At 45.2% G+C, this 27,398-nt stretch overlaps 1 protein-coding gene across 1 annotated transcript in view; it reads right to left on the bottom strand.

Annotated features, from left to right (window-relative positions):
• LOC310996399 (uncharacterized protein) overlaps window positions 1-26,516 on the bottom strand; it is a gene marked incomplete at its 3' end in the record, with an annotated part of 135,227 nt that extends 108,711 nt beyond the window's left edge. Inside the window, exons 1-18 of the mRNA XM_083985774.1 lie at window positions 26,470-26,516; window positions 26,206-26,284; window positions 25,817-26,045; window positions 23,863-25,663; window positions 23,575-23,748; window positions 22,285-22,458; window positions 18,561-18,607; window positions 17,843-18,408; window positions 17,068-17,072; window positions 10,425-10,610; window positions 10,181-10,294; window positions 7,752-7,865; window positions 4,751-4,829; window positions 4,362-4,590; window positions 2,399-4,208; window positions 2,111-2,284; window positions 1,846-2,019; window positions 689-862 (exon numbers count right to left, since the gene is read on the bottom strand). Of these exons, the coding sequence (XP_083841900.1) occupies window positions 689-862; window positions 1,846-2,019; window positions 2,111-2,284; window positions 2,399-4,208; window positions 4,362-4,590; window positions 4,751-4,829; window positions 7,752-7,865; window positions 10,181-10,294; window positions 10,425-10,610; window positions 17,068-17,072; window positions 17,843-18,408; window positions 18,561-18,607; window positions 22,285-22,458; window positions 23,575-23,748; window positions 23,863-25,663; window positions 25,817-26,045; window positions 26,206-26,208 (6,053 nt within the window). The 5' untranslated portion in view covers window positions 26,209-26,284; window positions 26,470-26,516. The remainder of the gene's footprint in view (window positions 1-688; window positions 863-1,845; window positions 2,020-2,110; window positions 2,285-2,398; window positions 4,209-4,361; window positions 4,591-4,750; window positions 4,830-7,751; window positions 7,866-10,180; window positions 10,295-10,424; window positions 10,611-17,067; window positions 17,073-17,842; window positions 18,409-18,560; window positions 18,608-22,284; window positions 22,459-23,574; window positions 23,749-23,862; window positions 25,664-25,816; window positions 26,046-26,205; window positions 26,285-26,469) is intronic.
• Window positions 26,517-27,398: the final 882 nt, after the last annotated feature.

The raw sequence follows: 27,398 nt of genomic DNA, 5'->3' as shown, positions 1-27,398 counted from the left end.
CACAGCTGCTAACAGCTGCTTTCATCACTGACATCTCTTCTCCTGAATATGACACAGTGAGTCATGATGAGACACTGAAGTCATCATGAGGAGAAACTCCTGATCCCAGTAGTTCATCACTGTGACTGATGGAAGCTGCACAGCTCATGTTTGAAACACTCTGAGATTTTGGCTTCAGTATAAACTGTGTTGGGACGAGTCAGACTGAGACAGAGGACGTCAGTGGAGTGGGCGGAGCTTCACTGTGGCCTACACCACCTCTGGATATGGTCTGAGTGATGGCATCTGATGTCATCAATGCATGGATCACCTGAGACAGATGTTAATACCAGGTGTGACCAGGTGTGAACGGGGCCATAGAAAATGTTCCAGCTCCTCCTCCTCTATCAGACAGTGTGTGTGGCTGCAGCAGCCTCTCCATACCTGAGAGAGTCCAGTCTCCAGTCTGGATTCTCCAGTCCAGCAGACAGCAGCTCCACTCCTGAGGCTCCTGGATGGTTGTAGCTCAGTTCCAGCTCTCTCAGATGGGAGGGGTTGGAGCTCAGAGCTGAGGCCAGAGAAGCACAGCCTTCCTCTGTGACCAGACATCCTGACAGACTGAACACACACAACAACACACAGGAACCCTCTGTCAACACCTGCTGCTGTGTTCAAGTGGCATCAGATAAACAGCTGGATGGATCCTCACCTGAGAGTCTCCAGTCTACAGTGTGGACTCTCCAGTCCACCAGACAGCAGCTTCACTCCTGAGTCCTGCAGGTTGTTGTTACTCAGGTCCAGGTGTCTCAGACTAGAGGACTGGGAGCTGAGGACTGAGGACAGAGCTTCACAGCTTCTCTCTGAGAGGTTACAGCCACTCAGTCTGAAGAGGAATTCAAAGAAAAACACTCACATACTCAATATGAAGGAAATAACAGGTTAGAATCATAAATACACAACATTTCAACACAAACCTGAGAGTTTACAGTGTTTCTTACTCAACATGTTCTAGTTTGTATAAATAGATTTGATTATAAACTGTGACTGTGATGGTACCATTGCAATATTCTCCGGTCCGCGATTTCATTTGTAATGACGGACGGCTGTTTTTTCAGTCAATGATTCAAAATGATCATCTGGCGACCGCGGTACCGACCACTCCTCCCGCACCGCTTTATGTCAAATGACGGACAGAATAAGGAAGAGGATAAGGAAGTACCGGGACGTGGAATCACGTGAGTTCGGTGCTTCGTGACATCAAGCTGCACAGCACTTCCAATTCCCCCGTTTGGAGACACTATCTCAAAAAAGTGTAGCAATCAATTTAGGGAGTGAACAGACTTTTTTCCCCTCCAGGCGTCATAGAAAGGCCACAGGAACACATAGGACCTACAAAACCAGTAGAAAGTGGATTTTGCATAATATGGGCCCTTTAAATAAATAATCAGCTGTTGTTTTTAGTAGAACCTCCTTCTACCTCCATCGCCAGCCTCTAATCACTGCCACTAACAAACTATATGAATTAATGAACTAAAATACAAAAACAATGTTTAGACTGAGAAAATATTTTACCACTTAAACAGTGAGTCATATTCTGCTGAAAGTGAAAAACCAGGTAAAACTGTCATAAAACCTGAGCAGTGTTCACTCTGGTGACAGTGAACGCTGCTCAGGTTCATCATTTATAAACTGATTCATTCAGTTCAACGTTCACTAAAAACATGAACATGTCCAATGAAGCACAGCCTTCCTCTGTGACCAGACATCCTGACAGACTGAACACACACAACACCACACAGGAACCCTCTGTCAACACCTGCTGCTGTGTTCAAGTGGCATCAGATAAACAGCTGGATGGATCCTCACCTGAGAGTCTCCAGTCTCCAGTCTGGATCCTCCAGTCCAGCAGACAGCAGCTTCACTCCTGAGGCTCCTGGATGGTTGTAGCTCAGGTCCAGCTCTCTCAGATGGGAGGGGTTGGAGCTCAGAGCTGAAGCCAGAGAAGCACAGCCTCTCTTTGTGACCAGACATCCTGACAGACTGAACACACACAACAACACACAGGAACTCTCTGTCAACACCTGCTGCTGTGTTCAAGTGGCATCAGATAAACAGCTGGATGGATCCTCACCTGAGAGTCTCCAGTCTACAGTGTGGACTCTCCAGTCCACCAGACAGCAGCTTCACTCCCGAGTCCTGCAGGTTGTTGCTACTCAGGTCCAGGTGTCTCAGACTAGAGGACTGGGAGCTGAGGACTGAGGACAGAGCTTCACAGCTTCTCTCTGCGAGGTTACAGCCGCTCAGTCTGAAGAGATGATCATGAGGAATTAAATAAGAAAGGAATTAAATATCTGTCCTGTTGAAAAGACAGAAGTGTTTTTATATAATGATGAATATATCCAACTTTCTCTACACTTACAGAGCTTTGTTGGAGGCTTTGCCTTTGACCACTGGCAGCAGCCTCAGAAGAGCCTCCTCTGAAGCAGAGTATTTCTTCAGGTCAAACTCGTCCAGATCTTCTTCTGATGACAGTAAGATGAAGACCAGAGCCGACCATTGAGCAGGAGACAGTTCATCTGTGGAGAGACGTCCTGATCTCAGGGACTGTTGGATCTGCTCCACTAGAGAACGATCATTCAGTTCATTCAGACAGTGGAACAGGTTGATGCTTTTCTCTGCAGAGGGAGTCTCTTCAATCTTCTTCTTGACGTACTGGACTGTTTCCTGTTTGGACTGTGAGTCACTTCCTGTCTGTGTCATCAGACCTCGTAGGAGATTCTGATTGGTCTTCAGTGAAAGACCCAGGAGGAAGCGGAGGAACAAGTCCAGGTGTCCATTTGGACTCTGTAAGGCCTCGTCCACAGCGCTCTGGTAGAAGTTTGTCTCTGCAGATTTGACTCCTGTTGTTTCAGTCTTCTTGGAAGTTGTTTGTTGTTGTGGCATCAGGTTGAGTCCAGAGTTGATGAAGGTCAGATGGACATGAAGAGCAGCCAGAAACTCCTGAACACTCAGATGGACGAAGCAGAACACCTTGTCCTGGTACAGGCCTCTCTCCTCTTTAAAGATCTGTGTGAACACTCCTGAGTACACTGAGGCTGCTCTGATATCGATGCCACACTCTGTCAGGTCTGATTCATAGAAGATCAGGTTTCCTTTCTGCAGCTGCTCAAAAGCCAGTTTTCCCAGAGTCTCAATCATCTTCCTGCTCTCTGGACTCCAGTGTGGATCTGTCTCAGCTCCTCCATCATACTTGACCTTCTTCAGTTTTAGATGAACCACCAGGAAGTGGATGTACATCTCAGTCAGGGTCTTGGGCAGCTCTCCTCCCTCTCTGGTCTTCAACAGCTCCTCCAGAACTGTAGCAGTGATCCAGCAGAAGACTGGGATGTGGCACATGATGTGGAGGCTTCGTGATGTCTTGATGTGGGAGATGATCTTTCTGGCCTGCTGCTCATCTCTGAACCTCTTCCTGAAGTACTCCTCCTTCATTAGGTCAGTGAACCCTCTGACCTCTGTCACCATGTCAACACAGTAAGGAGGGATCTGATTGGCTGCTGCAGGTCGTGTGGTTATCCAGAGGCGAGCAGAGGGAAGCAGGTTCCCCCTGATGAGGTTGGTCAGCAGCACGTTTACTGAGGTGGACTCTGTCACATCAGTCAGGATCTCAGTGTTGTGGAAGTCCAGAAGAAGTCGACACTCGTCCAGACCGTCAAAGATGAAGACCACCTGGAACTGATCAAACCTGCAGATTCCTGCTTCTTTGGTTTCAGAGAAGAAGTGATGAACAAGTTCCACCAAGCTGAACTTTTTCTCTTTCAGCACATTCAGCTCTCTGAAGGTGAAGGGAAATGTGAAGTGTATGTCCTGGTTGGTTTTGTCTTCAGCCCAGTCCAGAGTGAACTTCTGTGTTAAGACTGTTTTCCCAATGCCAGCCACTCCCTTTGTCATCACCCTTCTGATTGGTCGGTCTCTTCCAGGTGGGGCTTTAAAGATGTCTTCTTGTCTGATGGTTGTTTCTGGTCTGTGTGGTTTCCTGGACGCTGTTTCAATCTGTCTGACCTCATGTTCATCATTGACCCCTCCAGCCCCTCCCTCTGTGATGTAGAGCTCTGTGTAGATCTGGTTCAGAAGGGTTGGGTTTCCTGCTTTAGAGATCCCCTCAAACACACACTGGAACTTCTTCTTCAGGACAGATTTGAGTTTACGTCCACAAACTGGACCAGGACTTCCTGAATAAACAAAAACACAGTAAAATTCATAAAGAAAATATAACATTTAAATCCTCTAAATAGCGACTATATGAACATGTTTCCCTCCATGTGTTGATGTCAGTGAACGTCTCATTTGTTCATCATGTTGAATCTTTAGAGAAATCCTCTTACTGCTCTGCAGACGCTCAGCCAGCTCCTCCTGCTTCATCCTCCTCAGGAAGTTCACTGTGATCTTCACTAATGCCTCTCTGCTGCTCCTCCTCTGCTCTTCATCCTCACCATCCAACACCTCCTCATCCTCCCTCTGACTCCCTGAGCATTCTGGGTAATCTGGACTCAGAGCCTTGTGGATCTTCTTCAGCTCGTTCTTGACAAAAGTGACCATGTTCTCCTCCAGCAGCTGGAACAGAAACTCTATGAGTGACAGCATCAAACTAAAACCATGGAGCCAAACATCAGATCCATGTTGGACAGACTGACAATCCACTGGTGTCAAAGTGCAGCATGGAGATGATGGTGAACACAACAGATGTAACAGCAGCTGTTGGACATGTCCTCACCATAAATATGGAGTCCAGGTGTGTTTGATGCTGCTGGGCAGACTGACCACTGGGAACCTCTGAGCTCTCCTGGTCCACTCTGTGGAGGAATCAGTGTCAAGTCAACATCAGGACAGAGAGATAATACAAGATGGACTTTATATGTCCCCTGAGGACGTTCACAACAGACAGAGACACTTTGGTTTCAGACCTGGTCCAACAACACATCGTACAAACTGGTTCTTTTCTACAATAACCTGAGTCTGACCGTCAGTTACAGATGTAGCCACCTAGAAGTTCCCCCTGGTCCCTGGTGGGACCACTGCGGGACCGTGATGGGTCCGTGGCGGGTCCGTGACGGGCTCCCGCTTGGCCCGTGGCGATAATTTAATCCCCCGCGATGACGTAGCGAACGCAGCCACGACTGTTAACGCCCCTCTGCAGCCCGTGTGAAAATCAGCTGCAGTGTCTCATTTGTCCACGGGGAGGAGCAGTGATTTTGACCCGAGTTAATCTGTCAATCACTTTTCCTCCTCCTTTCTTTTTTCCCTCAGATGAATTGCTATAATTGCCTCCAAAACAGGCGATCTATAAGTAGCTTCAAAGATAAATAAACACCGACAGAGCACAAATAAAAATGTATATCACTCGCAGTTTACCTGTCTACAGATTTTGCATTCTACTAAATGTTTGCCTTGTGGTGGTTCTAATGTTAACACTGAAGCATACGGTGCGCAAATAAACCCTAACCAATAAATAAACAACATGCCAACGTGTCCGTGAATATCCACGCATGAGACTGTGTGTGTAAAATGAAAGTGTGGTCCTAAGTGACCGTCCTTATATTCAAACAAGAGGAAAAATAAATAATTATGAGGTTCATAAATTAAATCGCCATGGCACAGCTGAGACTTAACATAGGCTACTTGATGTTTTTTGTTTGTTTGTGTGAAACCTGTAATATAAACAGTTATTTACAAGCCCCTCTTTCAGTTTTTGCCAGTCGGCAACCATGAAATCTGCTGTGCATCTCTGGCTTGCTCATTCACTCCCGATCCGCGAATAAATAAATAAATTTCTAGTGACCACAGCGCGTCACGTCTCAGAACCACGGGCTACATTTGTGTATTTATTAGGGCTGTGCAAGTTGCGTTATGACAACTCATTAAACTATCAACGCCGACATTTATTTTATTGCGCATTAATGCATGTTGCTCACATGCTTTTATTTTGTAAAAGTCTGTTGCTGGCTGCTGCGGTGTAGGGGTCAGAGTCGCCGGACAGTCGGACACCGTAAACATGCGCTGTGCACCTCTGTAAAATTCTCAATAAAATTTCATGAATTAGTGTATTTTTCACCACAGAATACTAATATCCCTCCCCCTGCGCTATGCTGACCTGACGCGTCTAGTGGTTGACAGCGCTCTCTCTCTCTCTCTCTCTTTTTTTCACTTTTAATGATAAAGTCACGTCAAACCAGCCATTCCCATTAGGAGAGCCAAATGCCTGACGCGCGATCTACTGGCACTGACGCACCTGTCTGGAACTCAACATGAGAGCGAAGGTGCGCTCTGCTCTTATTTCCATCTCACCCCACACACGTCGACCTGTGTCTTGTGAAGACGTACAGCGCGATGGAGAGAGAGAGAGAGGGGGAGAGAGAGACCATACAGTAGACTATACAGCGCGCGCACTGCACACCAGCTGATCCGCCGGTCCATTGAGTGAAATAAGCAAGTTTAGTCAGATAATCAGGGCCGTTGCTAGAAATTCTGGGGCCCCTGAAAGAATACTAAAGTGGGCCCCTGACTTTTCCACTTTTTTTCTTAGACTAAGTGTATGATCATTTTTTATTTAGCCTACTTTGTTTTGATGCTAATGCAGCACTACGAGTATTAGTCAGGGTCTTATGCAGAATAATTCAGTCATACAAAGATTAGACTAGGTGCAGCAGGTGTCTTCAAGTTTGTGAAGTTGTGATATCAAATCGGAATGGGGTTTATAGGGGGATTGACAGTATAGGCTAGTGCTATAACTAGTAAATTATAGTGAAAAATCAATACATTTAATTAATAAATTTAATCCAGAGGAAGTACAGAGTTAAATGAAATTCCAGCACTGACTCCATATGCAAAATTACAACATTTTTTGTAAGATAGATAATAAGATAATCATGAAAATAAAAATGTTTAAAGCAGGACCTTGAGGAAATACCTGCTCATTTTCTAATCAATTCATAGTCAAATCGGTGGGGGATGCTTGGAGATGGTAATGCTCTGGAGCAGGTGTGAATGTTCAGGGGTTTGGAGTGTGTTGTTGCTCAGGAGAGAGTCTGATCCAGCTAGCCTTCCAACATAACCTCCCCTCCCCCGGTCCTCCTTCAAAGTTGAACAGCCAGCTCCATCGCAGGCTCTGTGCGATTTGTGTGACAATGGGTGACCAATAGGTGGCCCATTAGGGCAAACAAAAGATTGAGCAATGATAATGCTAATTCCCTGGTCGAAGGCATGCACTGAATACCTGCAACTGCAAACATCTTAAAAAGGCTTTCATCACTCCCTTAGTTTTTTCCTATTTAAATGTAGATTCACAGTAAATAAATTGTGATAAAAAAATTGTCAGTAGGTATTATTAGCTACAACAATTTATTTCCAGATAAAACAGTGGCCAGCGCATCTCCAGTAGCTAGGTCTGTTATAATTCACTTCTTAAATCAAACATGTACTCGTGGTTCTATGAATTATGTGAATTTCCACTCACCACCAGCGGCGGCACTTTAAATGCCGCCTCTGGCGATATGTACTGTTCTGTGAGAGAAGCGCCATCTCCTGGTCATGTCATGTATTTCATTGAATGGGTGGAGTTCCAGTAAAAACTAGTCACACCCAGGAAAAGGAGGGGGTCACTCCAGCTGCTGGGACTTTGCTGGAGCTCTGCTGGAACTCTCATGGGAACAGCATGGGAACAGCATGGCAGCAGCATGGCAGGGGAATTTCTATGTGGCTCCTACTGTACAGCTTACATCTGATCAGCTGATCCACGTCCGCCTTTAAAGTTAAAGATCAAGTCCTTTGAGTCGTTGCTCTTTAAAGACAGACAGCAGGGTTCAGGAGAGTCTGGTCTCTGCTGCTGGATCCTGAAACAACAACCGGGGGGCCCCACCCTGGAGCCAGGCCTGGGGTCGGGGCTCGCAGGCGAGCGTCTGGTGGCCGGGTCTTGGCCCACGGGACCCGGCCGGGCGCAGCCCGAAGGAGCGACGTGGGCCCGCCTTTCCGTAGGCTCACCACCCGCGGGAGGGTTCAGAAGGGGCCGGTGCCGTGTGATTTGGGTGGCAGCCGTGGGCGGGGGCCCCGGCGACCCAATCCCCGGACAACGACTCTGGCTTTAGGGACATGGAATGTCACCTCGCTGGGGGGGAAAGAGCCTGAGCTCGTGCGGGAGGCTGAGAGGTATCGGCTAGAGATAGTCGGGCTCACCTCCACGCACAGCCTGGGCTCTGGAACCCAACTCCTTGAGAGAGGTTGGACTCTCTTCCACAACAACACAACTCATGTTGAACAGTTTTAGGTTTTCAACAGAATGTTTTTCCAAAGAAACTTATTTTTAAGATTTTCATCAAGTGCTGCACATCTTCAGTCTGAGCAAACTATTTAATAGGGGATTATATCCCATAATTAAAGCAGAAGTAAGCGATCCGGTCGTTTTCGCTAATGCTGCGTTCCAGGCAGGCTTTTGAAATCGTAAATTACAGCTTCAAGTCACAACTAACGACTTTGTAGCGTTCCAGGCAACCCACTCGTGTTTGTCCGACCTGTTTTACCGGTGAAAGTCACTATAACGGCCACTCGTAACTTCTGACCTGTGAACTCGTACCAGATCGAACTGGTACGACTTCACAGGTCGGAAAAACACGAGTTACGAGTTTCCTTGAACGCACCATAACAGTCCTCGTCCCTACGTCGCCACATTCACGGCGTCCCTTGGCTGCACACACAGCCCTGCATGCCGTTCTCTCTCCTCATTGGATAAAAACTGTAGGATACGATAAATGTTTTCTCCTCGGGTCAGAGCAGAGCAGAGTGACTGACAGACCCGTGTTTCAGACCAAACACTCTATGTAAGTGATTGCTGTCGGAAGATATAACTATTTAAGACTTATATTAACACAAATATATCACTTACTTCTGCTTTAAATAACAATCCTTGATTTGTTTCTATTTTACTGTAGATAAAAGCTGTAAACTATGATGAAGATTTCTTTTACATCAGAAAACATCATTTATCTGTGTGTTTTGTTCTGTAGATGAGTTGAAGTTTCTAGTTTCTTCATGCATTTTGCTCGTTCTCTGTCTCAGTATTTATAGACGTTTGTTGGTCTGCTACTGTAAAAAGCAGCTGCTGAGATTCTGCTTCAGCTCCTGTAACTGATGTGATCCTCTGTCTCTGCTCTCTGTGTCCGACGTCACTCTGAACTCACTAGAAAACCACTAAACCTGTTGCACACCTCAAAGCTGCCACCAGGAGGCGACTTGATGCAGCCAACATCACCATGTTTCTTCTACCAGGTGGAAACAAGACCATCAACATTTAGTGCAAATTAAATGATGATTTTAACCCAGTGGTTACTTCCTGTTTAAGTAGATGGAGCTGACATATTTCCTGTTGCTTCTGTGCTGCACTGAGTGTAATACAGTTTTTTTTTTTTAAAGCACCTTTATTATTTATTATTATATTTATGTTTTATTTGGTTTTTGAATTTTATCCTAGTCAAATAGTTGTATTTTCCTTTTACCTGTGAGAGGACATTTTGCTTTCTTTTTGTTCCTCCTGAGCCCCCGTAGTCCTCCAGGCTTCTGTAGCCCCTCCCTTCTTCCCCTCACAGTGATGTTTACATTGGCTGAGGGTGAACGACGAACGACGACAAGTGTGGTATCTAAATTGTCGTCTGCAGGTTTGTTTTTTAAAGTTTTAGACGTAGCAAATGCTGCGTGTTTTTGTTTTGGCGCTCTCTGTTCATTTAGTAGCTACACACCCCATGTTTTGCATTTATTCAGGACAGATAGCTTATGTTTTGTCATTTCCATTGGAAATATTAATGGAAATAATACAGAAAAAAAGTGCAACAGTTCTGTTTACAATGACTGAGGGGCGAGATATAACAGACGGATGATGACAAGTGTGGTATCTGAATTGTCGCCCGCAGGTTTGGGCCGAATAAACGTGTGAGAACACTACAGAATCCTTCCCTTCCTTCTTGTGCCAACTCACATTGGTTACATGAGCATCACTGAATATTAACATGTGGATGTTCAAGCAGGGACTCTTTACTGCAGCTGGACAACGTGTGTCATAGTTATAACTCAGATTTGAAAGAGAATCATTGAAATGTGACTCCACAGGAGGAACGTTCAACAGAAACACAACAGCCTTGAAATGTAGCTTTTATCTTACATCTGATCAGCTGATCCACGTCCTCCTTTAAAGTTAATGATATCAACCTTTGACATGTTGCTCTTTAAAGACAGACAGCTGGGTTCAGGAGAGTCTGGTCTCTGCTGCTGGATCCTGAAACAACAACACAACTGATAAATGTGCATGTTGGAGAAAAACTGATGAAACATATCTTCAATCTTTTAATAAACACAACAACTGACTTTTAGAGAGAAAAGTATTTATGACTGTTTTACATTCTGACCTTCCATCAACAGAACCACTGAAGTTAATAGGACGATCCATGGAGAAGTCGCTCTTCATGGACACACAGAAGGATCCAGGTCCAGGTCCAGGTCCAGGTCCAGGTCCAGGTCCAGGTCCAGGTCCAGGTCCAGGTCCAGGTCCAGGTCCAGGTCCAGCAGACTGTGTCTTGTGCTGCTGCTTTGGCCTTGAACACAACACACACAGAGCTTTGAGTGTGAATAATGATGGAGCAGTGATCTGAGTCATGGACAGTTAGAGATGCTCATCTGACCTTTGACCTCTGGTCCTGTGTTTACGTTTCACACACAGTTTCTTAGAGGGAGGGGCTCCCTCCTCTCTGTCCTCACACTGATCCATGCTGCTGAGCTCACATCCACATCAGCTCACACACACTTTGTAGCTTCACCTGCAGAGGAAACACACATCATTCATCTGCACAGCAGCTCACATGTCCATCATGTCTCCAGCTGCTCCTCCACTGATTGGCTCTTCTTCTCTGCTTCATATCAGTGTCAGCTGAATGCAGTCACACAGCAGTGAGGAAGAGGAAGCTGCCATCAGCTGCTGTACTTCTACTATCAGTCCACTAGATGGCGTCATGAAGCTGCAGCCCAGCAACATGATCCATGGACCACTGTTTCCATCCACTGACACACACAAGGACTGAGATCCACTGAGTTGATGTGACACAGTCTCTGTGTGGACAGCGTCCCTGTAGAAAACCACTGGATCAAACAAGCTACAGCTGATTATTACACACACAACAACTGGGCCAAGACTTATTTCACCACAAACACTGCAAAAACTCAAAATCTTACCAAGAATATTTGTCTTATTTCTAGTCAAAACAAATCGAATTCTACTTAGAATAAGACTCATCACATTAAAAAGCAGCTTGTTTTTAGACACTTTTTACTTCTTTCAAGCAGATTTTCACTTGAAATAAGTAGAAAAATCTGATAGTGGAGCAAGTTTTTCTTTCTTATTACAAACACAAAAAACTTGCTTTCACTGGCAGATTTTTCTACTTATTTCAAGTGAAAATTAGTTTGAAACTAGTTAAAATGATCTGAGAACAAGTTAATTTTTAGGTGATGAGTCTTATTTTAAATGGAAAGAGGTTGGTTTTGACTAGAAATTATACATTTTGACAAGAAATACAACAAATATTCTTGGAAAGATTTTGAGTTTTTGCAGTGTAGCTCCACTATCACAACATTCACTCATTTCACTCACACTGGAAATTCACAGAGAGAAAAACATTGACACTTATTGTCTCTGTCCATCCATTCATCGTCTGCTCCATCAAATGTCACAAAATACAGACAAATGATGCGTTCAAGTTCCTCTCAGTCTGAGGCCACGTCTTCAAAGTCTCGTTTTGTCACAGCAACAATCAAAGAGACAAAAATATTCAGTTTACAGTCAAATCAAACAGAGAAAACAAGGAAATCTTCAGTTTTTGAGGCTGAAAACTGAACATTTCTGCTTGAAAAATGTTGATTGAACAACTGTTGCAGCTCTAAAAGATTCTCCACAACAATATTGATGATTTGTGTCCAATAACCATCTTTAATCATGTGTTTCTGAGCTCATCAGGTGTTTTTAATCTACAACCTGCAGCTGCAAAGTGACCAGTAGCTTCACCTGTCAGCTACATGAGCTGCAGTACAAGCAGGAAGTAGCACAACAAGGAAATACTCTAGGAGAGTACAAGTACCTCACAACTGTACTGCACTAAATGTACTCAGTTACTGTGAAGAACCTGATGCTGAACATTGATCAACTCTGGAAAATCAATCATCAATAAAGAAAACTGTCATTATTGATCAGTGACGTAGTAGCTAACTGATTCTGCTCTTATTCCAGCGCTTCTACCCACAACATCCACACAACATGGAGGACACGGTTCTACCCACAACATCCACACAACATGGAGGACACGGTTCTACCCACAACATCTACACAACATGGAGGACACGGTTCTACCCATAGATATATATAAGAACTAGATGACTCACCCGCAGCTGTTTCCCAATGACAAAGCGTAGCCGGTACGGCGGCCATGTTGGGACGGGCAACTCTCTCCCTCAGAGCATTAAGCCTGTGCTGCATGTTCTGCTATAATGACCATAACTTGCTCAGTTTTTGTCCGATTTCAAAACGGTTTGATTTTTTATGAACGTTTATGCAGTTATGATGCAGCAAACTTAAAATCACGGATAATTTTAATAATGTATTTTTTTTTGTAAAAGTAACATTATAGTGACATTATGCAAATAGTTAAAGTAATAGCTACATACTGATTTATTTTTCACAGACTTATGAATCGTTTTTTTAGTGAAGATGACTGGATCACCATCTACTGCACTGTAACTGCAGCCAGAGTCACAGCAAGTTGCCCGTCCTCGTATGGCCGACTGTGAGCTACGCCTGCGTGTAGTCCGATCCACCCCCTTGGTTCTACCCACAACATCCACACAACATGGAGGACACGGTTCTACCCACAACATCCACACAACATGGAGGACACGGTTCTACCCACAACATCCACACAACATGGAGGACACGGTTCTACCCACAACATCCACACAACATGGAGGACACGGTTCTACCCACAACATCCACACAACATGGAGGACACGGTTCTACCCACAACATCCACACAACATGGAGGACACGGTTCTACCCACAACATCCACACAACATGGAGGACACGGTTCTACCCACAACATCCACACAACATGGAGGACACGGTTCTACCCACAACATCCACACAACATGGAGGACACGGTTCTACCCACAACAACAACACAACATGGAGGACACGGTTCTACCCACAACATCCACACAACATGGAGGACACGGTTCTACCCACAACATCTACACAACATGGAGGACACGGTTCTACCCACAACATCCACACAACATGGAGGACACGGTTCTACCGACAACATCCACACAACATGGAGGACACGGTTCTACCCACAACATCCACACAACATGGAGGACACGGTTCTACCAACAACATCCACACAACATGGAGGACTCGGTTCTGTCGGTCCAGACTTTACAGCTACAGCTCTGACTCAGCTACAGTAACATTATAATAACACAACAACAACACAACCACAAGTTGAAGGGCAGAGAACTCAGGTAACGACAGGTGTTAACGAGGAAAACATCCAGACTGTTCACCTTACCTTCACACGGGGAAACAAACTGCCACACAACCGCTGGGTCAAAGGTCAACTGTAGCACTCTGAACTGTGACTCACCTGTTGGTGGTGGTGTTATCTTATCTGGATTAATCACCTGCTGCTGCTCTGCACTTTGCTCCAAGAAATAAACTCCAAAGTGAACAAAGAACATTTATCACACACACAACATTCACATGAAGGTGAACTGAACCATCGACTATGACAATGACCTTTAGAGTTGTTGCAGTGTGCTGACCTCACCTGGAGTATCTGACACACACACACACACACACACACACACACACACACACACACACACACACACACACACACACACACACACACACACACACACACACACACACACACACACACACACACACACACACACACACACACACACACACACAGTGGTTTAATATAATCTTACCGTGACACTCATGTGTTTGTGTGTGTCTGTTGTGTAACTGTGATAATCAACAGTTGACAGTGACAAACAGCTGGCGGCCATTTTGAGCGTTTGTGAGCTGCTCCAGAGCGACGTCCAGTGGTGGACAGTAACAGAGTACATTTACTTGAGTACTGTACTTATAGCTACATATCCAGAGGATTTATACTTTACTTGAGTAATAGATTACTTTGGTACTTATTACTCTACTTGAATACATTTCCAAGACAAATATTAGTACTTTTACTGGAGTTAATTAGTAGGAAGGCTGAAAAGTACTGGTTACTTTCAGGTCTTTTTCTAAAATCCTATTGGACACAAGCTGTGTTTGTCTGTGAAGGAAACCCTAACCCCTAAAAGCAGCACATCAGTGCAGCTGCTTTCAAAGAGTTCATTCTCACTCACTTCAAAACTCCTTACATTCATTTACTAACTATTAGAGTCATTCATTGATGTGGAGAATAAGACATTTACTCTGACTCTGACTTTGACTTACAGTACATTTAAAACATGTACTTTTGGATACTGAAGTACCTTTAAAAGCAAGTAGTTTTGTACTCTTACTGCAGTAACATGTGGACTGAGATACTTTTACTTGTAACAGAGTACATGTTGACCAGTAGTATGTGTATTTGTATTAGAGTACTCTGTCTATGTCAGAGCTTTGTGTGGTGCAGTTCAACAGGTGCAGGTGAGATTCTGCCTAATGTGACGTCAGCGCCCCCTACTGTCATAAACCTGCACCTGCATCACAGAGCAAAGGATTCTGGGTAATGGTCCCATCAACAGAGTGTTATGACTATGTAGTAACAGTCCTGTCTCTGTTTCACAAAGTCTTCATTAAAACTCATTTCTGTTAGGCAATTTTATTTGTATAGCCCGTTTTTACAAACAGTTTGTCTCAAAGGGCTTCACATGGCATCGTAGCAACATCCTCTGTCCTTAGACCCTCACATCCACTGAGGAAAAACTCTGTCTGTTATTATTATTTTCTCATGTGGACATTTCCCATATGTGATAGAGAACAATTTGATTTGTCATTTTTGAAGAACAAAAAGAAAGAAACTGTGGAACATGAAGTCAGTTATTGTGCTGAATTTTCATTTTATCTTTATTTTTCATAAAGCATATAGTGTGTGTGTGTGTGTGTGTGTGTGTGTGTGTGTGTGTGTGTGTGTGTGTGTGTGTGTGTGTGTGTGTGTGTGTATAGAGAGAGAGAAGAATAAAAGGTTGGGCTCCAGACAGCAGAATAGTTAATTCAAACTGTCACTTTTATATTATGATTTCTATTTTAAAGGATGAATTCATAAGGGAGAGAAAACCCAGCAGCTGGCTTCCCTGCTACACAAGTCACATCACATCATCAACCAAAATCACACACATCAAACTCAAGGAGGTTTAGGCTGGTAAAGATTCTTATTTTCAATCAGACAGCCATCAATATCGTCAGATAAACGTGGGATTCTTTTCTCACTTCCATTAGCTGAGTGTACAAGACCGAAAAGAAGTTTGTCCCAGTTCAATGTGATGACGGTACCAAATATAGTTACTAGTTCTGAATAAACCTTGCGCCAGAACATATTCTTGGACAAATGGTAGTGAGCTTCCTGAGAACCACACAACCTCCAACAGCAGATCCTGTGTGGTAGCCATGGTGACCAGGTGTAGTGAAATACCTAATGACGCTTCCAGCTGAAAGATCTCCATGAGTTTGAGCCACAGACTGTATAAAAAGATAGAAGGTTTGAGCTTGATATCCTCCACTGAGGTATCTTCTGAAAGGCAGCTGTTGGTTTCACGTAGGTTTTTATTTCCTGCAGGCCTCTATAAAGTCTAGAGATGACTTTAAGCATGGAATCTGTCCAGATCGTAGCAGCACCATTTCAGAATCTTTGTTTTTGGTGTTACTAAATATTCTCCTGTAGTTTTCTTTTCTACAGAGATTTATAATATCGGTTCACTCATTTATTTTCTGCCTCTTTAGTTCTTTGTTGAATGAATTCTCTGTAGAGAGTATTTGTCTTCTGACAGGCGTTTCCTAATTGTCCATCTATCAATCAGCCAATCAGTGATGAGCTCAGGCAAACAGGGCTGAAAACCAGCAGCCAATCAGTGATGAGTAAAGGAAGATCCTGTACTTACAGCTGTCAGACACCAGGGGGCGGCCACGTTTCACCAGCAGCTTCACACACACACACACACACACACACACCTACACACACACACACACACACACACACACACACACACACACACACACACACACACACACACACACACACACACACACACACCCCCTGTGGTTTCCGTGGAGACAGAAGAATCTGCTCCAGATTCCTGTGGTCTCCGACTTCCACTCAGCATCTGGTCCACATCAGCTCAGACTCCTCTCCACGGAGACCACGCCCCCTTCTGGGAGACCACGCCCCCTTCTGGGAGGCCACACCCCCTATAAAGAGACCACGCCCCTTCTGGAGAGGCCACCCCCCCTGTAAATGAGACCACGCCCCCTTCTGGAGAGGCCACCCCCCTGTAAATGAGACCACGCCCCCTTCTGGAGAGGCCACCCCCCCTGTAAATGAGACCACGCCCCCACAAGGAGAGGCCATTGTATTATTGATTAGTATTGATATTCTATATTGTAGCAGCTTGAGATGGAGCAGTCGTGATGCTGCTCTCAGGACGAAGGTCTGATCAGTCGATCACTAATCAATAACTCTAACTGTAACACACACACACACACACACACACACACAAACACACACACACACACACACACACACACACACACACACACACACACACACACACACACACACACACACACACAGAGGATCATTAATCATTTCCATCTTTTCCAAACTTTATTCATTTATTTATTTCTAATTAAAAACTGAAAACAATTCAGACTCTGATCAATCAGATTAAAACATAACGATCGATCGGCTCTAACGACAGAACCTCCTTCTCCTGTTGGTTCTTTAACGACCCACTGGACCTGAGAGAACCGGGTCAGAACCGGACCAGAACCAGAACCAGAACCAGAAGAACCAGAACCGGAACCAGAACCAGAACCAGAACCAGAACCAGTAGAACTCCAGTCTCACTTGTTGTGTTTTTGTTTTGTTTTGTTTTTATACTTTGATATTTGTTTTTATGAGACTGAAATAAACTCACTAAACTAAACAAGTCCAGATGTTTTTAATAGAACGTGTTCTGTCTCTGGTCCTGGACCAAACGGATCAGTCCTGGTCCTGGTTCTGGTTCTGGTCCTGGTTCTGTGCTTATGCTAAGCTAGGCTAATGAGCTTCACACAGGGGCTGACTGCTGATTGGTTGTTGCTCGGTGAAATGGTCGATCAGTTGATTGATAAGTTGCCTCCGCCGGTACACGAGGGGCTGTGATTGGCCGAGGCCTCCGTTAGCCCCGCCCACAGGAGAGAGGGGCTGTGATTGGCCGAGGCCTCCGTTAGCCCCGCCCACAGGAGAGAGGGGCTGTGATTGGCCGAGGCCTCCGTTAGCCCCGCCCACAGGAGAGAGGGGCTGTGATTGGCCGAGGCCTCCGTTAGCCCCGCCCACAGGAGAGCGTGTCGTGACAGTGTGTGTGTGTCTGTCCCAACACTCCATCACACATACACACTTGGGCTCTTTGCGTGTGCGTTCATGTTCTTAGTGTCAGTTCAGTGTGTCCCGTGCAGCGGCTTGATTTGCACTTGTGAGAAGGTTTCTGTGACAGGAGGAGACTCTGCTTCACTCAACACAGACTCACTGAGGAAACAGACCAGATGAGTCCAAACCCAGGATAGAGAGGTTGAGTGAAGGTGGTGTTGAAGGTGTAGAGGTGGATCAGTGAGTCAGAGGAGACTCTGTAGAAGGACAGAGAGCCAGCAGGACAGTCCACATACACTGCTACTCTGTTAGAGACAGAGGAGGAGGAGGAGGAGGAGGAGGAGGAGGAGGAGGAGGAGGAGGAGGAGGAGGTGATAGATGTCCATCTGTTATTGTGATAGACACTGTAACCACCATCATCATCATCATCATAGCAGAACAGACTCCAGGACTGATCGTTCCTTCCAAACCTACAGTCTTCACTGTCTCCTTTCCTGCTGATTCCTCTGTAACTCACTGATATCTCAACGTCTCCTCTCCTCTCGACCTCCCAGTAGCAGCGACCAGTCAGACCAGTTGAACACAGCAGCTGATGATAGTAGTCAAATCTGTCTGGATGATCAGGATATGACTGATCCTCCTCCACACCTGTTGCCTTCCTGTTGTTGTCAGACAGTTTGATCTTTGTGTTCACTGTGTTTGTGTCGATTGTGAGTGGACAGGAATCTGATGGAGAGAACAAGACACAGCTGCAGTTATTGATCATGTGATCAGTTATTGACAGTTTGATGAAGACTCATGAGGTCAGTGATGTGACAGTGTGAAGATGGTTGAATGTGCTGCTTTGTTTCCATGAATCAAAGTAAAAACAGACTTACACTTCCTCAGACCTGGTGTCAACCATGGGACTCCAGCAGGCTGCACCCTGAAAGGAGGAGGGGGGTCAGAGCAGCACCTTCTCTGTCAGCATGCACACATGGACATTACATGGCTCTCACACACACACTGTTTTATCACTGTGTTCACATGGAGGCTGGTATGTCTGGATGAACACTGAGCACAGAGAAGAAGGAGCTGGAGTCTTTATCTAGTGATGATACAGAGCAGGAGGAGACCAGGAGGAAACACTTCATCATGTCTTTTCTCCATGTCATGTCACTGCAGTGTGAGACACACACTTTCACTCTCTGACGCGGTAACCGTAGTAACTCACACACACACACCTGTCTGTGTGGTCACGTCTGGAGAGAAGCAGCTTCTCAGCGTTAATCGCACGTTCAAAAAAAATCGTGCCGTTCACTGAGAGCTGTGATGATGATGATCCTCTGCTTCATCGTGACTGAACTTGATCCGCGTTATAAGGATCATTACTGGGATGTGGGAATAAAACATGCCGGCTCTTATCCCGTTTCCAGAGCGAGCTGTTTGCTCGCGTCATCACAAAACTTGTTTGACATGAATTGATAAAGGCGGAGTAAAACGTGGTCTTTTTTCACGTAGGCCTATTAATATGTCGTTGCTGATTTGCATTGTGTAGCCGTTTGTTTTGTGTAATGTAAGCTGTTAAAAACGTGTTTGACATGCGCTGATAATAGTAAATACAGGCGACCTATAAAAGTCCATCTCTTTGTATTGATTTTTTTTAAGAGGTAATATTCTAACCTCATTTCTGCCATTCGTTGACAGCCCTACTGTGTACTATCAAATAAAGGAAAAAATCCAAAAAATATACTTAGAATAAAAAAAGAACCATTTAATAAGTAAAGCCAGAATAGTTCCATAACATGGAAAGAAAAATACACACAACTCCAGAGCTACAGCAGCCACAGGAGGAGGAGGCTCTTCACAGCCTCAGCTGTAGAGGAGCATGGTTGTATCAACACATGAAGTTGTATAGGCAGGTTATATTGTTACAGAAGCACCAGCCGTCTGTCACAGCTCCATCCAAACCGGTGCCAGCTGGATGAAGTGTACGTCCACCGAGCGTCGAGCAACGTGTAGCAACACACACTCTGCATCGCATATCAGCTGCACATTTATGGAATCAGGTTTTATGTCAGATTATTATTATCATCATTAGATGGAGCCTTGATGTGTGTGTGTAACCGATCCCTAAAACGTCTCTCTCTCTAAGTATTTCTAATCATTTGTCATGTTTAAATGACGTGTTTCAACATCAGAAAGAGTAATACGATTTAAAATTGTAAAGTGACAAACAACATTTCTGTGCATTCCAACATTTACACAAGCACTACACACAGTCAGGAGCAGGTGTAGATTTTGTGAGTAGCTACGAAAAAATTCTCTCTGACGGATTTGCGATAGTGTTGCCTCTTTCTCACTGAACACCATGCTGTCGCTCCTGCTCCTCTCTGCTCCTCTCTCTCTGTCTCACTGAGGGGCGGGGCTGCCTCGCGCCGTGCGCTGTGTCTGTGAGAGCACGTGTACGAGTGCACGCCGCTGCATCATAGATGTAAAGCGGCGTTCACACCGGACGCGATAGACGCGAATGGAGCGGCAACTCTACATTGAAAATCAATGTAAATGGCGCGATGACACGCGATGCAGGCGGAGGCGGCGCGAGTGGAGCGTCTGGCGCGATGAGACGCGGCGCGGATGAAGCGTCTGGAGCGGCGCGTCTGGAGCGGCGCGAATAAAGTTGAAAATATTGAACTTTTCAGGCGGCATCGCGCCGTGACATCCAATCAGCGCCGAGTTCAAGCCGACGACGTCACTTCTCTGTACGGTTGTTTACACTCAGAACAACATGAAGGAGAAGCTAATTGTATATGAGCTGTGTGTGGGCACCACTGCCGTCTTCTACACAGAGTGAACAAAAAAAAACAAAACACACACACAGTGAACCCAGACACGACGGCGGGTGGTTTTCCAGTGTTTCTGAGACTTGTACAGCAAGTAGGCTACAGTGCAGCAACGGTGGTGATATCAGCCACGATCGACATGGAAAGAGAGCGGGTTGAGTACCGGTTTTCAAATTAACGGGCGGAGCGTCTACGCGAATGACGCGATGGACGCAAATGATCCAAAATGACCAAGCGGTGCGAATGAAGCGTCTGGCGCGATTATATTCGCGTCTATCGCGTCCGGTGTGAATGCCGCTTAACTCATACTGTATAACTCCATGTGCTGCAGATGTGAATGTGGAGCGAGCGAACCTTGGTGAGTTATAAAGCCATCAACATGACTTGGTGCCTGCTAACAACTTAGCCTACCACTTATTCCACATGCTTAAATATGAGTCATATTTCAGTGCTTGTTTGGCTAACACTAGCTACTTGGAGCACAAAATGAAAGCTCTTATTTGAGAAACACTGAAGCTGTTGCAGTCATCTTGTTAATGACAACTGTCTGTAGAGTGTGGAGGCTGTTTATCTTGTCACAAATCACAAAAACTTCTAATTGAGACAAACAAGTCCCAAGCAAGCCCGTCTAACATTAGGCTACCTGAATGTAGTGAATCACAGCAGCAACAGGAGGAATCACTCATTCAACTTGTCGTGAAAATTTCAATTTGTTTCCAGATTAAATTTATTCTGATTTTGCTGTTAAACTTTGCTGTTCTTACTGTAGAAACATGTACTGTAGATTAGCAGTGAATAAACTCACGTTGGCAATAATTTGTTGACACAAAAGAAATGGCAATTAAGACAGGATACAGACACCTTTTACGGAGTGGATAAACTTCAAATAGCCTATTCATTTGTCTTCAGAGATTATTTACAAATGGATTTTAACAAGAAAATACTTGTTAAAAATCTTTGTAGAAGGTGAGTCAGGGTTCCCACGCGTCCTGGAAAACCTGGAAACTGTTTGACCAATTATCCACTTATGGAAAACACATGAAAATTGAGAATAAGTAAAACCACTAATGATTTATTTTCCAAAGATAACTAAGTTATATTGTGAACCCTTGTGTGGGGTATTGTGAGTATCATCCAATCGATACAGTAGCATTGTGATTATTGAGAAAGCTTCATGATTTTGCTCTCAAATCACACCAGATTGCTACATTTCAATTTACAATGCGCACAAATTTTCGGCGGAATCCCCTGGGAGGGGTTGGTCCCTACCATACCTTGTCTAGAATGACGCCACTGAGTTCAACCAGCTGCAGCTGAAATGTTTCCTGATACACTCTGAAATAAAGTCTTATCCAAACATCTGGAGAGACTCTTTCATCACTGACATCTCTTCTCCTGAATATGACACAGTGAGTCATGATGAGACACTGAAGTCATCATGAGGAGAAACTCCTGATCCCAGTAGTTCATCACTGTGACTGATGAATGCTGCACAGCTCATGTTTGAAACACTCTGAGATTTTGGCTTCAGTATAAACTGTGTAACTTGGGACGAGTCAGACTGAGACAGAGGACGTCAGTGGAGTGGGCGGAGCTTCACTGTGGCCTACACCACCTCTGGATATGGTCTGAGTGATGGGATCTGATGTCATCAATGCATGGATCACCTGAGACAGATGTTAATACCAGGTGTGACCAGGTGTGAACGGGGCCATATAAAATGTTCCAGCTCCTCCTCCTCTATCAGACAGTGTGTGTGGCTGCAGCAGCCTCTCCATACCTGAGAGAGTCCAGTCTCCAGTCTGGATCCTCCAGTCCAGCAGACAGCAGCTTCACTCCTGAGGCTCCTGGATTGTTGTAGCTCAGGTCCAGCTCTCTCAGATGGGAGGGGTTGGAGCTCAGAGCTGAGGCCAGAGAAGCACAGCCTTCCTCTGTGACCAGACATCCTGACAGACTGAACACACACAACAACACACAGGAACTCTCTGTCAACACCTGCTGCTGTGTTCAAGTTAGGGCCCGACCGATATGGATTTTTTGGGGCCGATGCCGATTACGATTATTAGGGGGGAAAAAACCCGATAACCGATTAATCGGCCGATTATTATTTTTTTTTAATTAAGTTTTTAAATTGTATTACTATAATAATATATCTATATATATTATATAATATATAAATTAGGGCTGCCTGGTCGACCAAAAAATCATTAGCCGACTAAAATTTCATTGGTCGATTGGTTGCATGAAAAGAAAAAAACATTTGAAGCCCTGTCTTGTCAAAATGAAGTCAAAATCAATATGGGCTTTTATTTTGAAGGGCCAAATACAGGAAGTCATGACACGTGATACTTTTTTGTTGTTTGTTTTTTTTACACGGCACGGCGTCTCTCTCTCCCTCTCTCTCTCTCTTTTCAATTAAAAGCGATCAGTGGTTGCTGCCGTGCCCGGCACCGTGTCAAAGCGCTCACCGGCGGTCAGTCTCACAGCAGTGTCACGGAGCAGAGACATGATAGTCCCCGCTGCAGTCAGAGTCCCGCACCGCTCCACGCCGCGGACCCCCCGCCGCACCCATCACACAGCCTCAGCTCAGTCACTCCCTCCCTCATCTAGGCTACTGTGAGCATACTGCCGTGCCGGTATATAACGGTAAAACCCGACCCCGACCGGCTTGTTGAATCTCGGACCCAACAGGCCGGAGACGAGCATTAATTAATTAATTCACAACCCGACCGCGGTAAAAAAAAAAAAAAAAAAAAAAAAGGGAAACAGAAAGCCAGTGGCAACACTGGTTTTGAGACACATCAGTCACTCTGCTGTGTGCTGTGACTGAGGTGGTAGTGGATGGAGTTTGTCATGAGGTCGGCGCCGGTGCGGGGGAATCTTTTCAAAGTAAAACCAAGTTTTATTCCCTGCATTTTATTCCTGAAAATATCGGCGACAATCGCCGAGTTTTGGCCGATTACCGATTAGTCTCAAACGGGCTATAATCGGCCGATTTAATCGGCTCGCCGATAAATCGGTCGGGCCCTAGTTCAAGTGGCATCAGATAAACAGCTGGATGGATCCTCACCTGAGAGTCTCCAGTCTACAGTGTGGACTCTCCAGTCCAGCAGACAGCAGCTTCACTCCTGAGTCCTGCAGGTTGTTGTTACTCAGGTCCAGGTGTCTCAGACTAGAGGACTGGGAGCTGAGGACTGAGGACAGAGCTTCACAGCTTCTCTCTGAGAGGTTACAGCCGCTCAGTCTGAAGAGATGATCATGAGGAATTAAAGAAGAAAGGAATTAAATATCTGTCCTGTTGAAAAGACAGAAGGGTTTTTATGTAATGATGAATAAATCCAACTATCTCTTCACTTACAGAGCTTTGTTGGAGGCTTTGCCTTTGACCACTGGCAGCATCCTCAGAAGAGCCTCCTCTGAAGCAGAGTAGTTCTTCAGGTCAAACTCGTCCAGATCTTCTTCTGATGACAGTAAGATGAAGACCAGAGCCGACCATTGAGCAGGAGATAGTTTATCTGTGGAGAGACGTCCTGATCTCAGGGACCGTTGGATCTCCTCCACTAGAGAACGATCATTCAGTTCATTCAGACAGTGGAACAGGTTGATGCTTTTCTCTGCAGAGGGAGTCTCTTCAATCTTCTTCTTGATGTACTGGACTGTTTCCTGATTGGACCATGAGTCACTTCCTGTCTGTGACATCAGACCTCGTAGGAGATTCTGATTGGTCTCCAGTGAAAGACCCAGGAGGAAGCGGAGGAACAAGTCAAGGTGTCCATTTGGACTCTGTAAGGCCTCGTCCACAGCGCTCTGGTAGAAGTTTGTCTCTGCAGATTTGACTCCTGTTGTTTCAGTCTTCTTGGAGGTTGTTTGTTGTTGTGACATCAGGTTGAGTCCAGAGTTGATGAAGGTCAGATGGACATGAAGAGCAGCCAGAAACTCCTGAACACTCAGATGGACGAAGCAGAACACCTTGTCCTGGTACAGGCCGCTCTCCTCTTTAAAGATCTGTGTGAACACTCCTGAGTACACTGAGGCTGCTCTGATATCGATGCCACACTCTGTCAGGTCTGATTCATAGAAGATCAGGTTTCCTTTCTGCAGCTGCTCAAAAGCCAGTTTTCCCAGAGACTCAATCATCTTCCTGCTCTCTGGACTCCAGTGTGGATCTGTCTCAGCTCCTCCATCATACTTGACCTTCTTCAGTTTTAGATGAACCACCAGGAAGTGGATGTACATCTCAGTCAGGGTCTTGGGCAGCTCTCCTCCCTCTCTGGTCTTCAACAGCCCCTCCAGAACTGTAGCAGTGATCCAGCAGAAGACTGGGATGTGGCACATGATGTGGAGGCTTCGTGATGTCTTGATGTGGGAGATGATCTCTCTGGCCTGCTGCTGATCTCTGAACCTCTTCCTGAAGTACTCCTCCTTCTGTGGGTCAGTGAACCCTCTGACCTCTGTCACCATGTCAACACACTGAGGAGGGATCTGATTGGCTGTTGCAGGTCGTGTGGTTATCCAGAGGCAAGCAGAGGGAAGCAGGTTCCCCCTGATGAGGTTAGTCAGCAGCACGTTGACTGAGGTGGACTCTGTCACATCAGTCAGGATCTCAGTGTTGTGGAAGTCCAGAGGAAGTCGACACTCGTCCAGACCGTCAAAGATGAAGACGACCAGGAACTGATCAAACCTGCAGATTCCTGCTTCTTTGGTTCCAGAGAAGAAGTGATGAACAAGTTCCACCAAGCTGAACTTTTTCTCTTTCAGCACATTCAGCTGTCTGAAGGTGAAGGGAAATGTGAAGTGTATGTCCTGATTGGTTTTGTCTTCAGCCCAGTCCAGAGTGAACTTCTGTGTTAAAACTGTTTTCCCAATGCCAGCCACTCCCTTTGTCATCACTCTTCTGATTGGTCGGTCTCTTCCAGGTGGGGCTTTAAAGATGTCTTCTTGTCTGATGGTTGTTTCTGGTCTCCTGGACGCTGTTTCAATCTGTCTGACCTCATGTTCATCATTGACCCCTCCAGCCCCTCCCTCTGTGATGTAGAGCTCTGTGTAGATCTGGTTCAGAAGGGTTGGGTTTCCTGCTTTAGAGATCCCCTCAATCACACACTGGAACTTCTTCTTCAGGACAGATTTGAGTTTACGTCCACAAACTGGACCGGGAGTTCCTGAATAAACAAAAACACAGTAACATTCATAAAGAAAATATAACGTTTTAATTCCTCTAAATAGCGACTATATGAACATGTTCCCCCCATGTGTTGATGTCAGTGAACGTCTCATTTGTCCATCATGTTGAATCTTTAGAGAAATCCTCTTACTGCTCTGCAGACGCTCAGCCAGCTCCTCCTGCTTCATCCTCCTCAGGAAGTTCACTGTGATCTTCACTAATGCCTCTCTGCTGCTCCTCCTCTGCTCTTCATCCTCACCATTCAACACCTCCTCATCCTCCCTCTGACTCCCTGAGCATTCTGGGTAATCTGGACTCAGAGCCTTGTGGATCTTCTTCAGCTCGTTCTTCACAAAAGTGACCATGTTCTCCTCCAGCAGCTGGAACAGAAACTCTATGAGTGACAGCATCAAACTAAAACCATGGAGCCAAACATCAGATCCATGTTGGACAGACTGACAATCCACTGGTGTCAAAGTGCAGCATGGAGATGATGGTGAACACAACAGATGTAACAGCAGCTGTTGGACATGTCCTCACCATAAATATGGAGTCCAGCTGTGTTTGATGCTGCTGGGCAGACTGACCACTGGGAACCTCTGAGCTCTCCTGGTCCACTCTGTGGAGGAATCAGTGTCAAGTCAACATCAGGACAGAGAGATAATACAAGATGGACTTTATATGTCCTCTGAGGACGTTCACAACAGACAGAGACACTTTGGTTTCAGACCTGGTCCAACAACACGTCGTACAAACTGGTTCTTTTCTACAATAACCTGAGTCTGACTGTCAGTTACAGCTTACATCTGGTCAGCTGATCCACGTCCTCCTTTAAAGTGAATGATCAAGTCCTTTGAGTAGTTGCTCTTTAAAGACAGACAGCTGGGTTCAGGAGAGTCTGGTCTCTGCTGCTGGATCCTGAAACAACAACACAACACATGTTTAACAGTTTTAGGTTTTCAACAGAATTCTCTGCAAAGTTATTTTAAGGGTTACAAATGTGAATGACTTCCTTTTCCTACATTTTGTAACAATGGGCCTCATTCACCAATATCTCTTTAAGTTCATTCATCTTCTATACAGCTTATCCCAGGGGTACTCAAATACATTTGTCAAAGGGCCAGAATTTTTCTTAACAGACACCTTGGGGGCCGCACATTCAAATAGGCCTTGATTGAAATTAATTCACCTTTTTCATCTAATAATTTAAATATTTTTATTTTACTTGTAAGCACAAAATTTTTATTTATACACTTCATGGTGTTTTGTATGATATAAAAAGAAAAATCTTGACATGATCATATCATCATTTACATATCATGCTGGAGCTTTACACTGCTGACTTGTATCCTCAGACATGCCCTGTGATTTTCAGCTTAAATATGAAAGGAGGACATCTTTGACTCTGTTCTGAGGATACAAGTCATTGGTCCTGAAATGTGTTTCTCTTCTATAATACACATTCTACATCTCGGAGGCGACGTCTTTCCACACATGGGCTTCCTTCACCTTTCAAACGAGGCAGAGCTCAGTGGGAAACAGTAGGAGAGACACAGACCGATGGAACCGGGACACAACAGCGGGGGAGAAGCAGGTCGTGCAGCTGTGCACCGCTGACGTGCACGAAAAAACAATTGCATCTCATCAAATGCGCGCGGCTACGGCTTTTGAGTTGTGAGCGTGCATGACTCGTGTCTACATTGAATGGGTTTGAGCGCACGCAAAAGACGCTT

Source organism: Trachurus trachurus (assembly GCF_905171665.1).
Source record: "Trachurus trachurus genome assembly, chromosome: 13".
In the NCBI taxonomy this organism is placed as follows: domain Eukaryota; kingdom Metazoa; phylum Chordata; class Actinopteri; order Carangiformes; family Carangidae; genus Trachurus; species Trachurus trachurus.
Note: the sequence above shows the minus strand (reverse complement) of the source record. Positions and strands in the feature narration are given on the sequence as shown.